The sequence below is a fragment of the Rhinolophus sinicus genome, linkage group LG07 (assembly GCF_036562045.2).
Source record: "Rhinolophus sinicus isolate RSC01 linkage group LG07, ASM3656204v1, whole genome shotgun sequence".
Taxonomy (NCBI): Eukaryota; Metazoa; Chordata; class Mammalia; order Chiroptera; family Rhinolophidae; genus Rhinolophus; species Rhinolophus sinicus.
This window is the reverse complement of record NC_133757.1, coordinates 120,056,818-120,074,490: the sequence shown is the minus strand read 5'-3', so window position 1 is coordinate 120,074,490 and position 17,673 is coordinate 120,056,818. Positions and strand designations below refer to the sequence as shown.

Below are 17,673 nucleotides of genomic sequence, written 5' to 3'. Positions count from 1 at the left end.
CCAATCATATTATTCATATTTTTTCATCCCTAAATATTTCTGTATATATCTTTAAAAAAAAAAAGACTGTCTCTCAACACATAAGTAACACATTATCACATCTAAGATTAACATTGGTTCCTTAATATCAAATACTTAAGTGTTCAAATTTCCTCATTCACATTAAAAAAAAAAAATCAGAATCCATAGAAGTTCCAAACGCTGCAATAGGTTGGTAATGTCTCTTTTAGTCTATAGGTTCATACTGTTTTTTTCCTTGCAATTTATTGTTAGCAAAACTGGATCGTTGATCCTGCAGAATTTGTCACATTCTGGATTTTGCTGGATTATCCTCATGGGTTCATTCAACCTGTTTTCTGGTCCTGAATTTTCTATAAATATTATTTTGATACAGAGACTTGAAAAGATCGAGGCTCAAATTTTTGTAAGAATATGTCATATGTAGTATTGAAGACCAGAAGGCAGTAATCTTGATTGTCTCTCTTTTTGTGGTGTTAGTAGCCATTGATAATCATTGCTTGTAGGGGCTGTAAAATGGTGAAAATCCTGTTTTTATCGTTGCTTTTTAATTTAGTAGAATACTTCCATAAAGAGAACGTCCTTTAATTGACTATTTGTTTATTTTGAGATAGAGTTCTCACAGGAAAAGGAATGAAAGCTTAATTCTTTCCCTTTAGTAGTTTTCAAAGTTATGAGCTGCCTTACATCCTTCATTGGTGAACAATGAGGTTTAGTTTTTGGGTTTGTCTTGTTTTTAAATTATCATTATCTCATAAATACCTTAGATGGCTTTCACTCTAATGTGGTTATTTTTCTTATTGATACTTGTGGTAGCTATCAGTTTATTGACTTTGAGCGCCAAATCCACCTTGTTGTGTTAACTTTCTCGTTTACCAGCTGGCAGGATGTTAACCTTTGTCAGTACTCAGATTGCTACTGAGTTGGTAATTGTTTCTAGGCCCTTTCAACTGAAAGAACTTAGAAGTTTTTTTAAGACAAAATGCATTATGAATTGATGTTGCTATTTTCTGCTCAAATTTAGAAATAAAGGTTTTACTTCATTTGATTTTGTATTTGTACTGCTTTTTACTTACATTTAAAAATCTTTGTTTCTAACCACAAACAGAATTATGTATTTATCCTATGATATTATAGTTTTATTAATAGAATAACAATATTAAATAATATTACTATGAACACTAACAAAGTTACTTTTAAAGTTCTTTATATTTTTAAACTAAACTTTTTCAAACTTTATACTTTTAAACATTTTTTTAAGTTCTTAGTATATTCCACTAAGAATGTTCAGTCTAATTACAAATTTTTTTTGTTTTGTTTAATTTGAGTACATTGATATTTTATGCTCCTCAGCACATCATATAGAGAATGAAAGCCCCAAATTAAAAGATGGATTTTGCAATGCATAAAACAACAAAGAATTAGTATAAAAATCTAAAACCTGAAAAATCAATAAGAAAAAAGTTTACATCAGTAGAAAAAGTAGGAAACAAAGCATGAAGTGGAGCTTCACATAGAGGAAAACCAAATAAATACAAAAAGATGCTATCCTCTTTAGTTTGCTTAGATTTGCAATTAAAATCACAATGACATACCATATTACAACCCAACAGTTTCATTTCAAGAGATACTGTCACAAATGTTTTTCTGTCTCTTGCTTGAGATAGAAAAAGCAATTTAAAACTAAAAAATGCTGATTTATAGTAGAACATATTGTAAGATGTATAGTCACATAAAGGAAAAATATACAGCAGTGGAAAATGAACGAACTAAAGCTACATGTGACAAAGTAGGTTACTCTTAAAAATAAAGGATATATGAAATGAACCAGACACAAAGGAGTTTACTCAATGTAATGCCATCATATAAAATACACAATTCGTGGATATGTGCATAGCACATAGAAACCATGAAGAGCAGCAGGAATTGTTACTACAAAAATTTAGTATAATGGTTTACTCCTGACAGAAGGAGGTAATCCATTTGGAAAGTGTACATGGATTTGCCTGTTTCTGGAATGTATGTATTGGTCTGGTTGGTGGGTATTTGGCTATCAACTCTGTGTGTCTAAAATTTTGCTTTCCTAAACTCTTAAAGTAAAAAGTCTCAGATATTTACCAAAATGTTTTTTTGAATACTGTGTTTTTGGAAAGCTTGAATTTTTTTCCAGACCTAATTTCTTATTTTCAACTTAGTTACTAAATCAACGCAATTTTTCGATTTATATGTACATTTATTAATCTTCCTTTATGTATTATAATGTTCAATTTAAAAAAAATACGAACAGAAACAAATAACATTAAGCAAACATTAAGAAGATAAAAACCCAATATATTCTATGATAAGAAATGTTGAATAGATTAAGTTTGAAAGACAATTACTGATTGGATTTAAAGAAAATTCAGCTCTATACTGTTTGGATGTCATAAGTAGACAGAAAGATTGAAAGGTGAAAGGCTGGGAAATTCTATAAAATATGATACTAATAAAAAGAACTGGTATTGCTATTACAAAATAAATTTTTTGTTTTTAAGATTTTTTTTTTTTTTATTGGGGAAGGGGTACAGGACTTTATTGGGGAACAGTGTGTACTTCCAGGACTTTTCTCCAAGTCAAGTTGTTGTCCTTTCAGTCTTAGTTGTGGAGGGCGCAGCTCAGCTCCAGGTCCAATTGCCGTTGCTAGTTGCAGGGGGCGCAGCCCACCATCCCTTGCAGGACTCGAGGAATTGAACTGGCAACCTTGTGGTTGAGAGCCCACCCTCCAACCAACTGAGCCATCCGGGAGCTCAGCTGCAGCTCAGCTCAAGGTGCCGTGTGCAATCTTAGTTGCAGGGGGTGGAGCCCACCATCCCTTGCGGGACTGGAATTGAACTGGCAGCCTTGTGGTTGAGAACCCACTGGCCCATGTGGGAATCGAACCGGCAGCCTTTGGAGTTAGGAGCATGAAGCTCTAACCGCCTGAGCCACCGGGCCGGCCCCTGTTCCACAAATTTTAATGTTGTTGTATTTTAATTTTGCTTCGCTTTAAAATATTCTTTCATTTTTCTTGACACTTCCTCTTTGATCCATGGATTATTTAAGAATGTTTTGTTTAATTTTCAAGTGATTGGTAATTTTCTTTTTTGTTATCAATCTTAATGATACATAGTTTAATTTCATTGCTGTTAGAGAACATGCTGTGTATGATTTCAATTCATTTAAATTTGTTGAGGTTTATTTTATGACTCAGAACATTCTTGATGAGTGTTTCGTGTACATTTAACAATATTTATTATGCTGTTTTGAAGTAGGGTGTTCTATGAATGTCTTAGATACAGTTGATTAGTGGTGTTGAGTGAGTTCTCTATCCTTGCTGATTTTTTGTCCACTAATTATATTACTGAGAGAGAACTGCTGAAGTCTCCAACTGTAATTGCAGATTTGTCTAATTTTCCTTTAAGTTCAGTCAGTTTTTGCTTCATTTATTTTGAAGCTCTTTTGTTAGGTGTACTACACCCTTAGTTTTATTGTGTCCTTTTAGTGAGTTTACCTTTTTATCAGTATGTATTGTTCTTTTTTATCCCTGGTCATTTTCTTTGCTTTGAAATCTAGTTTTATCTTATTTTGATATAGCCATTGCAGCTTTCTCTTGATTACCTTTGCATAGGATGCAGTGTGTTTCTCCATCCTTTTACTTGTAACCTACTCATAAGTGAGTTTGTCATAGAGAACATATAGTTGGGTCATTTTTTTTTTTATTCAGTCTGACAGTTTGTCTTTTAATTGTTGTATTTAAACTGTGAACACATAAGGTAATCATTGATATGTTTGGATTTAGATCCACCATTTACTATTCATTTTCTGTTTATTCTCTGCATTTTGTTTCTGTTTCCTTTTTTCTGTTCCCTTTGGGTAATTTGTAATTTTTTTTGTATTTTAAGTTTTTTGGCCATATGTATCCTTTTTTGTATAGTTTTTTTTTTTATTGGGTGCTCTAGGGATTGCAAAATATTTAACGTTTCATAGTTTGTTTAAAATCAATATTTTACTACTTCAGTAGGAATGTAGAAACCTTAGTTGTATATAGGGTTTTTTTGTGTGTGCTATAGTCATACATGTGTTCTTCATACATTGAAAACCCCATCAGACAGTGTTTCATATTTTACTTTTAACTACCTTGTATGTTTTAAAGAACTTAAAAGTAGTGTAATATTGATACACACACACAGACAGAAGATGCCAAAACAATGTATACACTTTTTAAGAAAGGAAAAAACTGTATTAAAATTGTAATAATATATACCAATAAGAAAAGATGAATACAAGTCATGTGTATACATTTTTTGGCACTCCCTATATGTGTATGTATGTGTGTGTGTGTGTGTGTGTGTGTGTGTGTATGTATATCAAGACTTTTTTACCATTTTCTCGTTTGTCCTCTATTTGTGATATTCCAAGTTTCCTTCTGCTATTATTTCCTTCAGTCTGAAGTATATTTCTTAGCAATTTTTTAAAGCAATTCTGCTGTGATTTATCTTTTCCTTCCTCTGATGAGGTCTTTATTTCACCTTTGTTTCTAAAGGGTGTTTTCACTAGATACAGAATTATGGAGTGACATTTTTTTCTTCAGGACTTTAAAATTCATACCACTTATTTCTGGCCTTCATGGTTTCTGCTTAAAAAAAATAAAAATGTAGTCATTCAGATTGCTCCTTTACATGTAATAAGTTCTTTTTCTCTAGCTATTTTTAAGAATTTTTATTTAAGTTTTCAGTATGAGAATGTGATGCATCTGGGTATGGATATTAATTGGGTTTATCATTGATGGAGTTCTGTTAACTCTATAGGTTTGTGCCTTTAGCCAAACTTGGGAAATTTTTAGCTATTATTTCTTCAAAAAAATTTTTTATCTCTGCATTCTTTCTCCTCTCCTAGACCTTTTGCTGTTGTCCTACAGGTTCCCGAGGCTGTTAATCTTTTTCTAATTGTTTTTCTTTGTTGTTCAGATTGAATAAATGCTATTGAATCTTGCTGCTTTTAATAGTTCCTCTTTAGACAGTGGAAATGTATTGGCTCTGTGCGAGGTCAGAGGGATAGTGGCTAGGGGGCAGGGGGTTCACACAGTGTGAGGGATATAAATGATAAACGTCTAAGTTTTGCTTTGTCTTGTGCACCTGAAACTAATAAAATTAAAAAAAAAAATAGTTCCTCTTTATTTCCATTGTAAGCAATTTAATTGTGGTTGACTCAGTGTAATTTTCTTTATGTTCTTGTGCTTGAGACTTCTTGAGTTTTGGATGTATGTGTTTATATATTTTAAATCAAATTTGGAAAAATTTCAGCCGTTATATTAACATTAAATTTTTAAAAAATTCATATTGTTTTTCTGTACTTTTTTTTCTTTCTGTCTTTAAGACTCCAGTTACATGTATCTTAGACTATGTAAAGTTGTCCCATGGCTCACTAACACTCTCTTAATTTTTTTGGGGGGCGGTCTCTTTTTCTCTGTGGTTTGGGTAATTTCTACTCTAGTGTTTTCAAGTTCATTAATCTTTTTTTTCTGCAGTGTCTAATCTATTTTTAAACACATCTGGTGTGGTTTTCATTTCATCTGTTGTATTTTTCTTCTCTAGAAGTTTTATTGGGTTCTATTTATTGTCTGTATCTCTTTTTGATATGTTCATACTTTCTTACACCTTACCAAATACATGAAATATAGTTAAAATACCTTCCTCCCTCCCTCCTTCCCTCCCTCCCTTCCTTCTTTTTTGCAAGTGAAGTGTAAATTCAGTATTTAGATCCATAGCTGTCTAACCACTCTGGTTCAGTCATTGGCAAATTAAGACCCATAGTCCAAAACTGGCCCATCATCGTGTCCACACCGTTCATTTGCATGTGGTCTATGGCTGTGCTACAGTGGCAAGATTGAGTAGTTTCAACAGAGACTATGCGACCTGAAAAGCCAGAAATATTGATACCTAGCAATTACAGAAAATGATTTCCAGAGTCCTACTTCAGTGGCATTTTATTTATAAGAAAGAAATAAAGTGCCAGTTCTCATGTAGCATTTTTTATTATCAGCCTTTACTGAACACCAACAGAATAATATTAAGTTTTGTTTTTATAACAGCAATTCATGTCTATAGAAATAATGAAGACTATGGGCAAGGTTCATTTGGTTCAGGTATACAGCTGTGCAATGATTTGTTTTGGTAGCAGTAAAATCTGGAAAATCTTAGGTAGTATAATAGTTAGCATGCCCCTTAGTCCAGTGGTTCTGAAAGTTTATCAAGTATCTGACTCACCCAGAGCTTGTTAAAAAAAGTTAAAGGATTCTGTACCCAGTATTTCTAGTTTAGTAAGTTGAGGTGGGACCTAAGAATATGCATTTCTAACAAGTTCCCAGGTCATGCTGATGCTGCTGGTCAGGAATAAACTTTGAAAATCAGTGCTTTAGCCTAGTGCTCTGAAATATCAGTCTTCTCTAATAAACTTTTAGCAGAAACTATATGCTGAACAATCACAATTGAGGTTCTCTGAAGAGCAGATAACCTAGTTTTTTTGTTTTTTTGTGTTTTACAGCTATTTGAGGTATAATTTACATACCATAAAATTAACTCAGGTTAAATGTATAGTTTGATGTATTTCAGTAAATTTGTATAGTTGTACACCAACACCACAATTCAGTTTAAGAACAATTCCATCCTAAAAAGTTCCCCTGTCATTATTTGCAGTCAGTCTCAACACTCAACTTCATTCTGAAGTAACCAGTAATCTGCTTTCTGTCTGTTTTTGTACTTTCTAGAAATTTTATATGAATGGAATCGTGTGTCTGGCTTCTTTCAATTAATGTAAAATTTTTGAGGTTAATCTATGTTGTGGCTTATATTAGTACCTTGTTCCTTTTTATTGCTAAGTAATATTCTACACATAGACATAACACGTTTTGTTTATCCATTCGATAGTTGATGAATATTTGGATTTTTTTCCAATTTTGGCTATTATGAAAAATGCAGTTTGAACATTGTGTACAAGAGATGGCCCATGATTTTTTAAAAAAAGAGTTACAATATATATGATGATATTATATATCATCTCAGGCTTTGTAGTTGATAAAAAAATCCTGAATTCTTGTTCCATAATGATATTTCTAGTAATAAAAAATTTTTATCTATAAATATTTTATATACTATTGTCTTAACTATTTTTCTTTTTTTAAGATTTTATTGGGGAAGGGAACAGGACTTTATTGGGGAACAGTGTGCACTTTCAGGACTATTCTCCAAGTCAAGTTGTTGTCCTTTCAGTCTTAGTTGTGGAGGGTTCTGTTCAGCTTCAAGTTTTTTTTCTTTCTTCTTTAGTTGTGAGGGGCGCAGCTCTCTCTCCAGTCCAGTTTTGCCTGCTTGTTGCAGAGGCACAGCACACCCATCCCTTGCGAGAGTCGACCGCAACCTTGTGGTTGAGAGGACATGCTCCAAAACACTGAGCCATCCGGGAGCTCAGTGTGGCAGCTCAGCAAGGTGTCATGTTCAATTTTTTAGTGGGGGGGGCGCCCACCATCCCTTGCGGGGAGTCAAGGAATTGAACTGGCAACCTTGTGGTTGAGAGCCCCACCTAACACACTGAGCCATCCGGGAGGCAGCTCTCAGCAAGGTGCCGTGTTCAATCTTAGTTGCAGGGGCAGAGCCCCCCATCCCGAATGGAACTGAACTGAAACTGGCCACCTTGTGGTGCCAGCCCCTTGTCTATTTTTGGGAATGGAATGTTGCAAGGGCATGGGATAAAATAGCTCTAAGTATTTTATTTTTTTTTTTTAAAAAATTTCTTTATTTTTTTTATTTTTTTATAAAAAAATTTAAAATGGTAAAATTCACACTGAATTAAACGTGGAGTAAAATTAATGTAAAACTGAAATAAAACTTAACTTTTTAGTAGGAAAATGTTTGGTATAAGTAAAAGCAAGGGAGAACTGTTTAATGAACCCCCCTGTTTACCTGTCTCACCTAATTTCAACAGTTGTTAATAGTTTGCTATTCTTTTTTCATCTGTTCCTTGTTCCCCGTCTCGAACAAGATATTTCATATTGAATCTCAAACATCATATCATTTCTTCTGTAAATATGCATTGTATATTGCAAACTGTTATATACAAATTTTCATGATACCATTTTATGTAAAATTAGCATTAATTTCTTAATATTATCTACTACCCAGTTTATGTTTGGTTGTCCCTGATTGTATGAAATATATCTTTTCTGCATTGGTTGTTTGAATCAGGACCAAACAATGCATTTGATCAATAGGACTGTTAAGTCACTCTTAATCTGTAATCATTTCTCTTCTCTTGTTTTTCCATGCTAATGATTTGTCAAAGAAACTGGTTAGTTTGTCATAGGATTTCTTGTGATTTACTTCATTGTATTTTCATATCATTTAATATGTTCATTTATCTCCTCTATTTCTTAGGAACTGGTATTTAGATATAGAAGATGTAATATATTCAGGATTTTTACTTTTCTGGTGGTAAGGCTGTTTCTTGGGAAGAGTTGTTTACTTTCTATCATCATGTAATGTCTCAGCCTGATCCATTCATCATAAAGTTTCCCTTCCACTTTTTTTTTTTTTAAGACTTCTTTTTAGTTTTAGGTTCACAGCAAAATTAAGAGGAAGGTACAGAGATTTCCCATGTACCTCAAGCCCCCAACTCAAATAGCCATCATCCATCTGGTGAAGAATGTTGCTTCCCATAGCAATATTTCACCCCAGAGTGGTATTGGTTATAATTGATGAATCTACATTGATACATCATAATCACTCTAAATCCATAGTTTACATTAGAGTTAACTCTTGGTGGTGTATATTCTATGGGTTTGGAAAAGTGTACAGTGACATATATCCATCATTAGTATCATACATACCATTTTTTTTCACTGCTTTAAATATCACCTGAAGTCTATAGTTTACATAGGTTTCACTTTTAGTGGTGTGCATCCCATGGGTTTGGATGTAGGCGTATGTATAATAACATGTATCCGCCATGTTACTATCATACAGAATAGTTTCACTGCCCTAAAAGTCCTCTGGTCTGCCTGTTCATTCCCTCCCAACCCCAACCTCTGGCAATCACTGATCTTTTTACTGTTTCCATAGTTTTCCATTTCCACAATGTTTAATAGTTGGTTCATACAGTATGTAACCTTTTCAGATTGGATTCTTTAATTTAGTAATTGCATTTGAGGTTCCTCCATGTGTTTTCATGGCTTGATAGTTTGTTTCTTTTTAGCACTGCTTAATATTCCATTGTCTAGATGCAGTACCACAGTTTATTTATCCACTCACGTACTGAAGGACATCTTGGTTGCTTTCAAGTTTTGGCAATTATGAATGAAGCCATTATAAATATCAATGTGTAGGTTTTTGTGTGAACACAAGTTTTCAGTTTAGTAACTACTAAGGAGGAAAATTACTAAACTGTATGGTAAGTGTGTTTAGTTTTGTAAGAAACTGCCTCAGTGTCTTCCAACGTGACTGCACTATCCTGCAATCACACCAGTGAATGAGAGTTCCTGTATCTCCACATCCTCAGCAGCATTTGGTATTGTCAGTGTTCTGGATTTTGGCCATTCTAATAGGTGTGTTGTGGTATCTCATTTTGATTTACATTTCCTTGATAACATATGATGTGTGGAGCATCTTTCTATTTGCTTATTTGCCATCTGTATTATCTTCTTTAAACTATCTGTTCAGATCTTTGGCTCATTTTTTAAATTGGGATCTTTGTTTTCTTATTATTGACTTTTAAGAGTTTTTTGTTCATTTTGGATAACAGACTTTTATCAGATGTATCTTTTGAAAATATATTCTCCCAGGCTGTGTCGTATCTTTAAATCCTCTTGAAGTGTCATTTGCAGAGAAAACCTTTTTCATTTTAAATAAGTCCAGCTTATCAGTTATTTCTTTCATGGATCATGTCTTTGCTGTTGAGTCTCCCTTCAACGTTTTACCAAATGGTTTAAAGCAGTCACTTATGGGAAGGTGAATATTCCCTATATCCCTAATTTCATTAGAGTTGCAATACACAGCAAGTCCTCAAAGAATGTCATTTCATTCAACATTTTGTTGCTGTAATGTTGAGGAGATGCTGTAGGGACTTAACTCTTGTTTGTGTCTATTAGCCTGTGGTAACGTTGGTTTCCTTAGATGTTATTTCGCTTAAAGTCACAAAACCTGTAGATGATGTTGAGGACTTACTCTAGTGATTTTCTAATTTTGTCATTCCTTTTGTATTTCTTACCTTCAGTTCTTTAAAGAATATTCTTGTATTGACTCTGGTTACCCTGAAATTTAATTTTTATAGGAAAAGAAGGATAAATACTTGTTTCTTTCTTTGTATTCAGTTTATCAGTTTTCAGAATAATGAGTTTTGGCACTCCAGCAACTTAAAAATATGATCAAGGTTTAAAATGCCATCATGAACTCATGGAGCTTATTTACTTGATGTGTTCAATTAATTTCAGTTATTATTTTGAGTGGTCAGATTACTTCATTTTACTGGTGGGGTTCCCTAAAGTTTGCTGTTGTGTCCTCATGGACTACGCTAGTATTTTCTTTATTAACTTCATTGCTTTCTGCATCAAGATTTCCCAAGCGTATGTTATAGTTTGTGCTCCAGACTTTGTTTGGAGACTGGATCAGCAGGAAATGGAATTTAGAGACCATAGTCTGGTTGCTAGGAAGCTTACTGTTTCTGGGTTGTGATTGCTCCCAGATCTTTTACAAAGGCACTGGATTTTCCATAAGTTTTATTGTAGGGTCATATTTTTATCCTTGAGATGGTATATGTTTTTAGTACAAGGAAAAACAGCATTAACACAATTCAATTAAGTTTATCAGTCATTTGGTCGGGATATACTTTTTCCTTGTAGGCACTGGCATACTAATACAAGGTTGTGGCCCTTGCTTTCACGGAAGCACTGGGACTTGGTCTTGGCATCTAATGGGATGATATGTAAAAAAAATAAATTTTAATCAAACAATATAAACGGATAAAATGCAGAGATACAAAAACAGGAAAGTCTTATGTTTCATGATAAAGAACCTAGACTTCTGCTAGAGGCAAAAGAGAAACACTGGAAGATTTTACGCAGAAATATGAAATGGCCTAATTTGCTCTTCAGAATAATTATTCTGGTAACAGTAAAGAAAATAGATTGGGAGGAGAGATGTCAGGTAATTGAGAGACTAGGTAATTGAGTGTGTGAGATACAAACTTGTGTCTGGAGTAGTGCTTGGAATATAGTGAGCACTCAATAATGGTTGAATGATTGAACAGAAAGTTATTGTATGAACCAAAAAAGTTGATAAGTCTGAAGGAAAACCATACAGAAATGGAGCCTGCATTTTTGACACTGCTACTTGAGTCATGTGCTTGCTTACCATAGGATTTTCACTACCTAATTGATAAGTAGGAGAACCCAGTAGAAAAATAGTCAAAGCATATGAATGGTAAGCTCACGAAAGGGGAAATCTGAGCAATGACTATACATATGAAAATATGCTCAACTTAACTAGTAACCAAGGGATTGCAAATACCATTTAAATCCCGTGAGATGGAGAAATATTTAAAAGTCTGAACAAAACCCAGTCTTAACCAAGATGTGACATTGCTGGGATTTTTACATGCTGCTGGTGGGATTATAAGTGAGTGAAGCCACTATGGCAAGCAGTTTGGCAGTCAGTATTCAGTAAGTCACAAGATGCATTTGCCATTGAGCCAGCATTTCCATTTCAGGTATAAATCCTAGAGAAAGGCTCACACCTCTACAAAGAGACATGTTCAACAATGTTCGTTGCAGCATTGTTGATTATATAAAAAAAAATGGAAATAACATAAATGCGGCTCTTTAGGAGAATGGATACATTTTGATATGTTTGTATAACCGCATGATATTCTGCAGTGATAGGAATAAAGCAAAGTATGCAAATAGAACTTGAATATTCAAGTCACAAAATAATTGATGAAAAAGCTTTCAAAATGATCCATGTAATAAGGTTAATTATGCAAAACGTTATTACATGTGTAATAGATAAAAATAACAAAAATGTCAAGCTTAAGAGCCTAGTTATTTCTGAGGAGGAAAGGTGATACGTGATTAGGGAAGGTTACAAAGTGGGCTTCAAACCTATGTTTCTTTTTAAAAAGTCAAACAGATAACAGCAGAATTAAAATTCAGTAAGTCTAGGTGATGTGTAGACAAGTGTTTGTTATTTTTTATTCGTTTTTATATATTTGAAATGTTTCTAATGAAAAAATCCTTTGAAACTAGAGTTTCAGAATTATCTTTTCTAAGTAACATATTTTCCTAGCATCTAGACACTTTTAACAACTTTTTATTTTGCAGATTTTACTGATGAATTAATTCAGAAATTGTTTGTTTTTCAGAAACATCTTCGGCAACAATGGCCTGTTCATTGCCAACAGCAGTTCCAGAATCTCCTAGAATTTATCCTCCAAGGATACCCAAAACACCTCGAACGCCCAGATTACAAGATCCAAACAAAACACCAAGATTTTATCCTGTTGTCAAAGAACCAAAAGCCATTGATGTTAAGGTACACAGAACAACCAGGAATATAAAGCCTTCGTTTTGTACCCTTTAACATTACAAAATGAGACTTTTTAGTTTCTGCCACTTTAAAAAATGTATATTTTAAATTGTAAGAATTCATTTAAAAATGATGTTTTACCATCGTGATGTTTTCTCAGGTTAAAGAATAACTTCTTTACAATTGGGTAGTGTAATTAAAGATGATTAGGAGGTGTAATGAAGAATTTCAGTAAGTTGTAGTTCCTTTCATCTTTGTGTTGAAACCTAGCCACAGGCCCTGTTTGTAAGTTTTGTAGCTTGTATGTGATATGTTTGAGTTTTATGACTTCATATGATTTCATAATGTGTCATCCACAGTAAGAAAATATTTGAGTTGGTTTACAGTCAGAGGGTTTTACTTTACTTGTGAGGTTCACACTACTGGAAGTGATTGCAATGTTGAACTTCTTTCCTTTTAGAGTCCAAGAAAGAGAAAAACAAGACATAGCACAAATCCCCCTGTAGAGTGTCATGTAGGCTGGGTAATGGATTCCAGAGATCACAGGCCAAGAACATCCTCTGGCAGGTACCGTACTTGTAAAACACTGCTTTGTTCTTGATTTTAAGTTTGTTGAAAACAGTTATTAATTAGATATTTGGAAATATTTAAAATTAATATGTTAGCAAATTATAGAACAATGAAAATAATAAAAAGGAACCAAAGGAAGGGAAATAAGTGCTCTTGGATAATCTGATCTTTTTTTCTCCTCTTTTTCTGATAATTTTGATTGACCTATAGTAAAGTTTACTGATTCTTTCCTCAGCTGCATCCAGTCTGCTGATAAGCCCATTCAAGGAGTTCTTCATTTCTGATATTTTGTCATCCATAATTTTTTCTCTAATCTCTAATTGACTTCCTCACAGGAGGGATGCTCCCGAGTCCTATCTGTACCCTGTATTTCTTAGCAGATGACTTTGGCTTCAATCGCATTGCAGGGAATTCTTTACCTCTCACTGCCCCTTCTGTTGAAAGTTCTTTATTTTTGTGGTTCTTTGTGGTAAGTGTGTCAGTGATGGTATAGTTATCGGGGTGAGATTATTTAATGCTAGCTAATACCACATTCTTTCAGTAATGCTCTAGGCTCTCTGCTAAATGTTTTACATGCATTATTTAAATTTTTGTATGTGTCTTCTTCAGAAAGTAAATTCACGGATGACAGAACTTTAGTGCCTGGCATAGTCGGTACTCAGTAAATGGCCACATGACTGAAACTGCCTTCCCCATGTGGATGCCGTTATGTAATCTTGTGTGAACAGATGGTATTGAGTATAGAACTACTCTGTATAACTTAATGTTTCTAATTTTCCCCTGGTTTATGTTGGAGGCATGAATATGCACTGATTATTTGGTTTAAATGGTTCTAATCTTATGGAAACATTTCAAAGCAGGCTTATCCTTTACCAAGAGATTCCTGGCAAATAAATTTCAACTGGTTTTGCGTGGTTAGCAAAGTGATATTAGCCTAGGAAATTTACATGGAAAATAATTGACCACGTAGGGAAAAGGAGTTTTTCCTGCGGTTTGGTGATTAAGTACAGCACTGCTAACTCATAGGCAGGTTAAACTTCAATTCATGTTTCTACAGAACATTTTTTGAATACCTACTATATGAAAAGCTCTGTGTTTGGTGGAATGGTTAATTAAGATGTAAGAGATGTATTTTATGCCTTGCCTGAGATTACAGTCTAGTGGAAGAGGTATTTCTGATTGAGATATAATTATAGTGTACATATGTTCAAAACAGTTATTATGAGGAAGGCAAGAAGATTCATCCCAACTGGGGGTGTCATGAGAAACTTCACTGGGCTTGGACAAGTAATATTGACCTTGATGGATGAGTAACATATCAATAGGCCAAAGTGGGAAATAAGAAGGTAGAGGGTTTATGATGGAGGAAATAGCAAAGTTACCAGAAATATAAAAAATGCATGATGGTGTAGCACAAGGCAAATAAGTTACATGTATATGGAGCCTAAGATATGAGAATATCAGAAATGATTTTTGTAAAAAGTCAGTAACGGGATGGAAAGTACAGCGTAGGGAGTGTAGTCCGTGATGTGTTGTGATAGCTTTGTGCAACAGCAGATGGGTAGTGGACTTGTCGGGGTTATCACTTTGTGAGGGGTGTAAATGTCTAATTATTAATGTTTTGTACACCTGAAACTAAAAAAAGAAAATAAAAATAAGTCAGGGTTTGATTAGGCCCTTGAATATTGTGCTAGGACAATTGGGCTTATTCTGTAGGTAATGAATTTTGAGCAGCAAAAGTGATATGATTTAGTTAAATGGTTCTCAAACTTTTTGGTCTAAGGACCCCTTTATACTTTTAAAAATTATTGAAGATCTCAAAGAGCTTTTGTTTATGGGAGTTATATAATTTACTGAATTAAACAGTGAAACTGAAAAAATTTAAATACTCATTTAAAAATAACAATAATAAACCATTATATGTTAACATAAATAACATTTATAAAATGTTATATTTTTATGAAATACAGTTTTTTAGTGAAATATATATTTTTCAAAGCATATTTCTTGAATAGAGTGTTAATAATTAAAAATACTATAAATTTATTCAATGTTTGGCTTAGTGTAAGATAACTGGATTCTCGTATCTACTTCTGCATTCAATCTTTTTATAATTTGTTGTTTTTGTTGAGATAGAGGAATAACATCCAGGGGAGGGAGGAGTATTTTGCGGCTTTTCAGATAATTGTAGGTATTCGGCTTTGATATTATACCAGAACCAAACAGGTGGTAGTTTTTTAAAAGTTAGTTGCAATGTAGAATCTGAAATCATATCAATGACGTTTTTATACTCAATGAATTTTTCATACTCATACATTGGACTATCTCATACTTTGAATGGATCTTTGCTTATGCATGCTTTTGTAAAGCCGTATATTGATCATTTGGAAAAATTGATTCACTAGGTTATGCAGACTTGTAAATGTTGACATATTTTAGTATACAATTTTAAAAAATCACATTAAAGAAAACCACTCAAGAGTAATGTCAGGGAAGACGGCAGAGTGAGAAGGACCAGGAATCTGTGTCTCCACTTAGACAACAATTATATTGGCAGAAACTGTCTGCATTGACTATTTTGGAACCGTAGAATCTATTTTAACATTTAAAGCTTTCAGGGGAAACCTTGTCGGGTAATTAAGGTTAATATTTGTCAGTGTAAGCCTTTGGTGTGGTAGCAGCTATCCATGTCCCTCCCCCCAGCTCTGTGACAGGCAATTAGGAGGTTGAGAACCCACATTTCCGGTGTGACTTTCTGGAGCCAGGATGGGCAATAAAGACCTTGTCCTCCAAATATTGAATGTGTCCTGGCTGGTAATGGCCTCTGATCAAAAAGGTGCAGACACAGAGTCTGGTGGCCATTGTTTCATTCCCCACTGTCTGAATGTCCTTTTTTTTTTTTGACATTCAAAAACAACTGGTCAGACCAGGTACTGGTGCCACGTGGCGCTGGTGGGGACACATCTCACCCGGGGCAGGACCCAGAGCGGGAGCGTCTCGGTAGGCCGGCTTGGCAGGGCACCCTTCGGGATGGGGAACAGCATGTCATCATCTTTGGGAAAGCCAGTAACTCCTCCTGTGAATCAGATCCGAGAAACAATTTCTGATAATTGTGTGGTGATTTTCTTGAAAACATCTTGTTCTTACTACACAATGGCAAAAAAGCTTTTCCATGACATCAATGTTAACTGCAAAGTGGTGGAACTGGACACGGTTGAATACGGAAGCCAGTTCCAAGACGCTCTTTACAGAATGACTGGTGAAAGAATGTGCCAAGAATATTTGTCAATGGAACTTTTATTGGAGGTGCAACTGACACTCACAGGCTTCACGAAGAAGGGAAATTGCTGCCATTGGTTCATCAGTGTTATTTAAAGGAAAGTAACAAGAATTTTAGTGATAGTAAAATGCCAGTTATTTAAAGTGATAATGCCTGATGATGCCTTTTCAATGTTTGCGGATCTTTAAATATGAGAATTATCTTTATGAAAACATTATAAAAACAATGAACAATAAATCACTGTGGAAACCTCAAAAAAAAAAAAAAAAAAACAAACAACAAAAAACAACAATTGGAGACAACCAAGACGGCGCAGAAGGTAGACGCTGTGTTTACCTTCTCTCACAACCACATCAAAATTACAACTAATCTACAAAACAACCATTATTGAGAATTGCGTAAAAATCAAGCTGAACTGAAGTCTTTAAACTGTGGACATGCAGAAGAAGCTACTTCCAGACTGGTAGGAAGGGCAGAGACGTGGAACAGTCTGGTCCCACATCCCTGTGTGACGATTAAAGATTGGGAGGGATATTTTGACTGTGGGGTCCCCCCATCTCCTAGGTAAGTGAGAGTTCCCAGTCCCACCCCAGCCCAGGGTTCCAGTGCTGGGGAGAGAAGTCCCCATAATTTTTGGTTGTGAAAACCAGTGGAGATTATGACTGAGACAGTGCATCTGCACTCCCAGGCGCTCCTCTTAAAGGGACCGCACGCGGAGTTACCCACCAGTAGAATCACTCGCTCTGGGCTGGGGCAGCAGCTGGAGGGATGGCAGGGACACAAGGTGGGGAATTGAGTTGTCTGGCTTGGGACGGGAGCTGGAGAGGCAGCTTTCTCCCGGTTGGCGGTGCTGGTGGAGGCCATTGTTTCTTTGTTGAGCCCTCCCCCTTCTCTGTGCGCAAACACAGACAGCTGTCATTTCTGGGTCTCCACTGTTCATTTGCCACGCCCTGGCAATTTGAGACCTGGCCCCACCCAACTTTTGGGCACACCCAGGCTGCTTTCAGTGGCCATTAGCCTTGGCTCAAGCTGCACTTTCCTAGGGTTTCTCAAAGGTTTGCAGAACCCAGACAGGCAGCATCTGGCTTGAGCTTGTCCTGTACCTCTGGCTGAGCAGCTATAAGCCGGCAGTAGTGGCAGCCGCCTTGGAAGCCTCTCAAAGGTGCTTCCAAACACAGCACCGGCAGTGGCAGACATCTGTGGATTTCTTTCTGGCTCCCA

General features: G+C 35.1%; 2 protein-coding genes across 8 annotated transcripts in view; both read left to right on the top strand.

The window, feature by feature from the left end:
- The window catches only part of LARP1B (La ribonucleoprotein 1B), an 87,070-nt gene that overhangs the window by 57,863 nt on the left and 11,534 nt on the right, over positions 1–17,673 (top strand). For all 7 annotated transcript variants that reach the window (XR_002138897.2, XR_012498224.1, XM_019749018.2 and 4 more), the window contains 2 exons: positions 12,439–12,608; positions 13,063–13,169. Coding sequence is in view for 5 of the 7 variants with exons in the window: in XM_019749018.2 (XP_019604577.2) it covers positions 12,439–12,608; positions 13,063–13,169 (277 nt within the window). In the remaining 2 variants the exon portion in view is untranslated. The remainder of the gene's footprint in view (positions 1–12,438; positions 12,609–13,062; positions 13,170–17,673) is intronic.
- LOC109456619 (glutaredoxin-2, mitochondrial) lies at positions 13,179–16,821 on the top strand. Its single transcript, XM_019749022.2, is given in 2 exon segments — positions 13,179–16,437; positions 16,440–16,821. Coding segments are annotated over 2 exon segments (390 nt in total). The 5' UTR covers positions 13,179–16,202; the 3' UTR covers positions 16,595–16,821.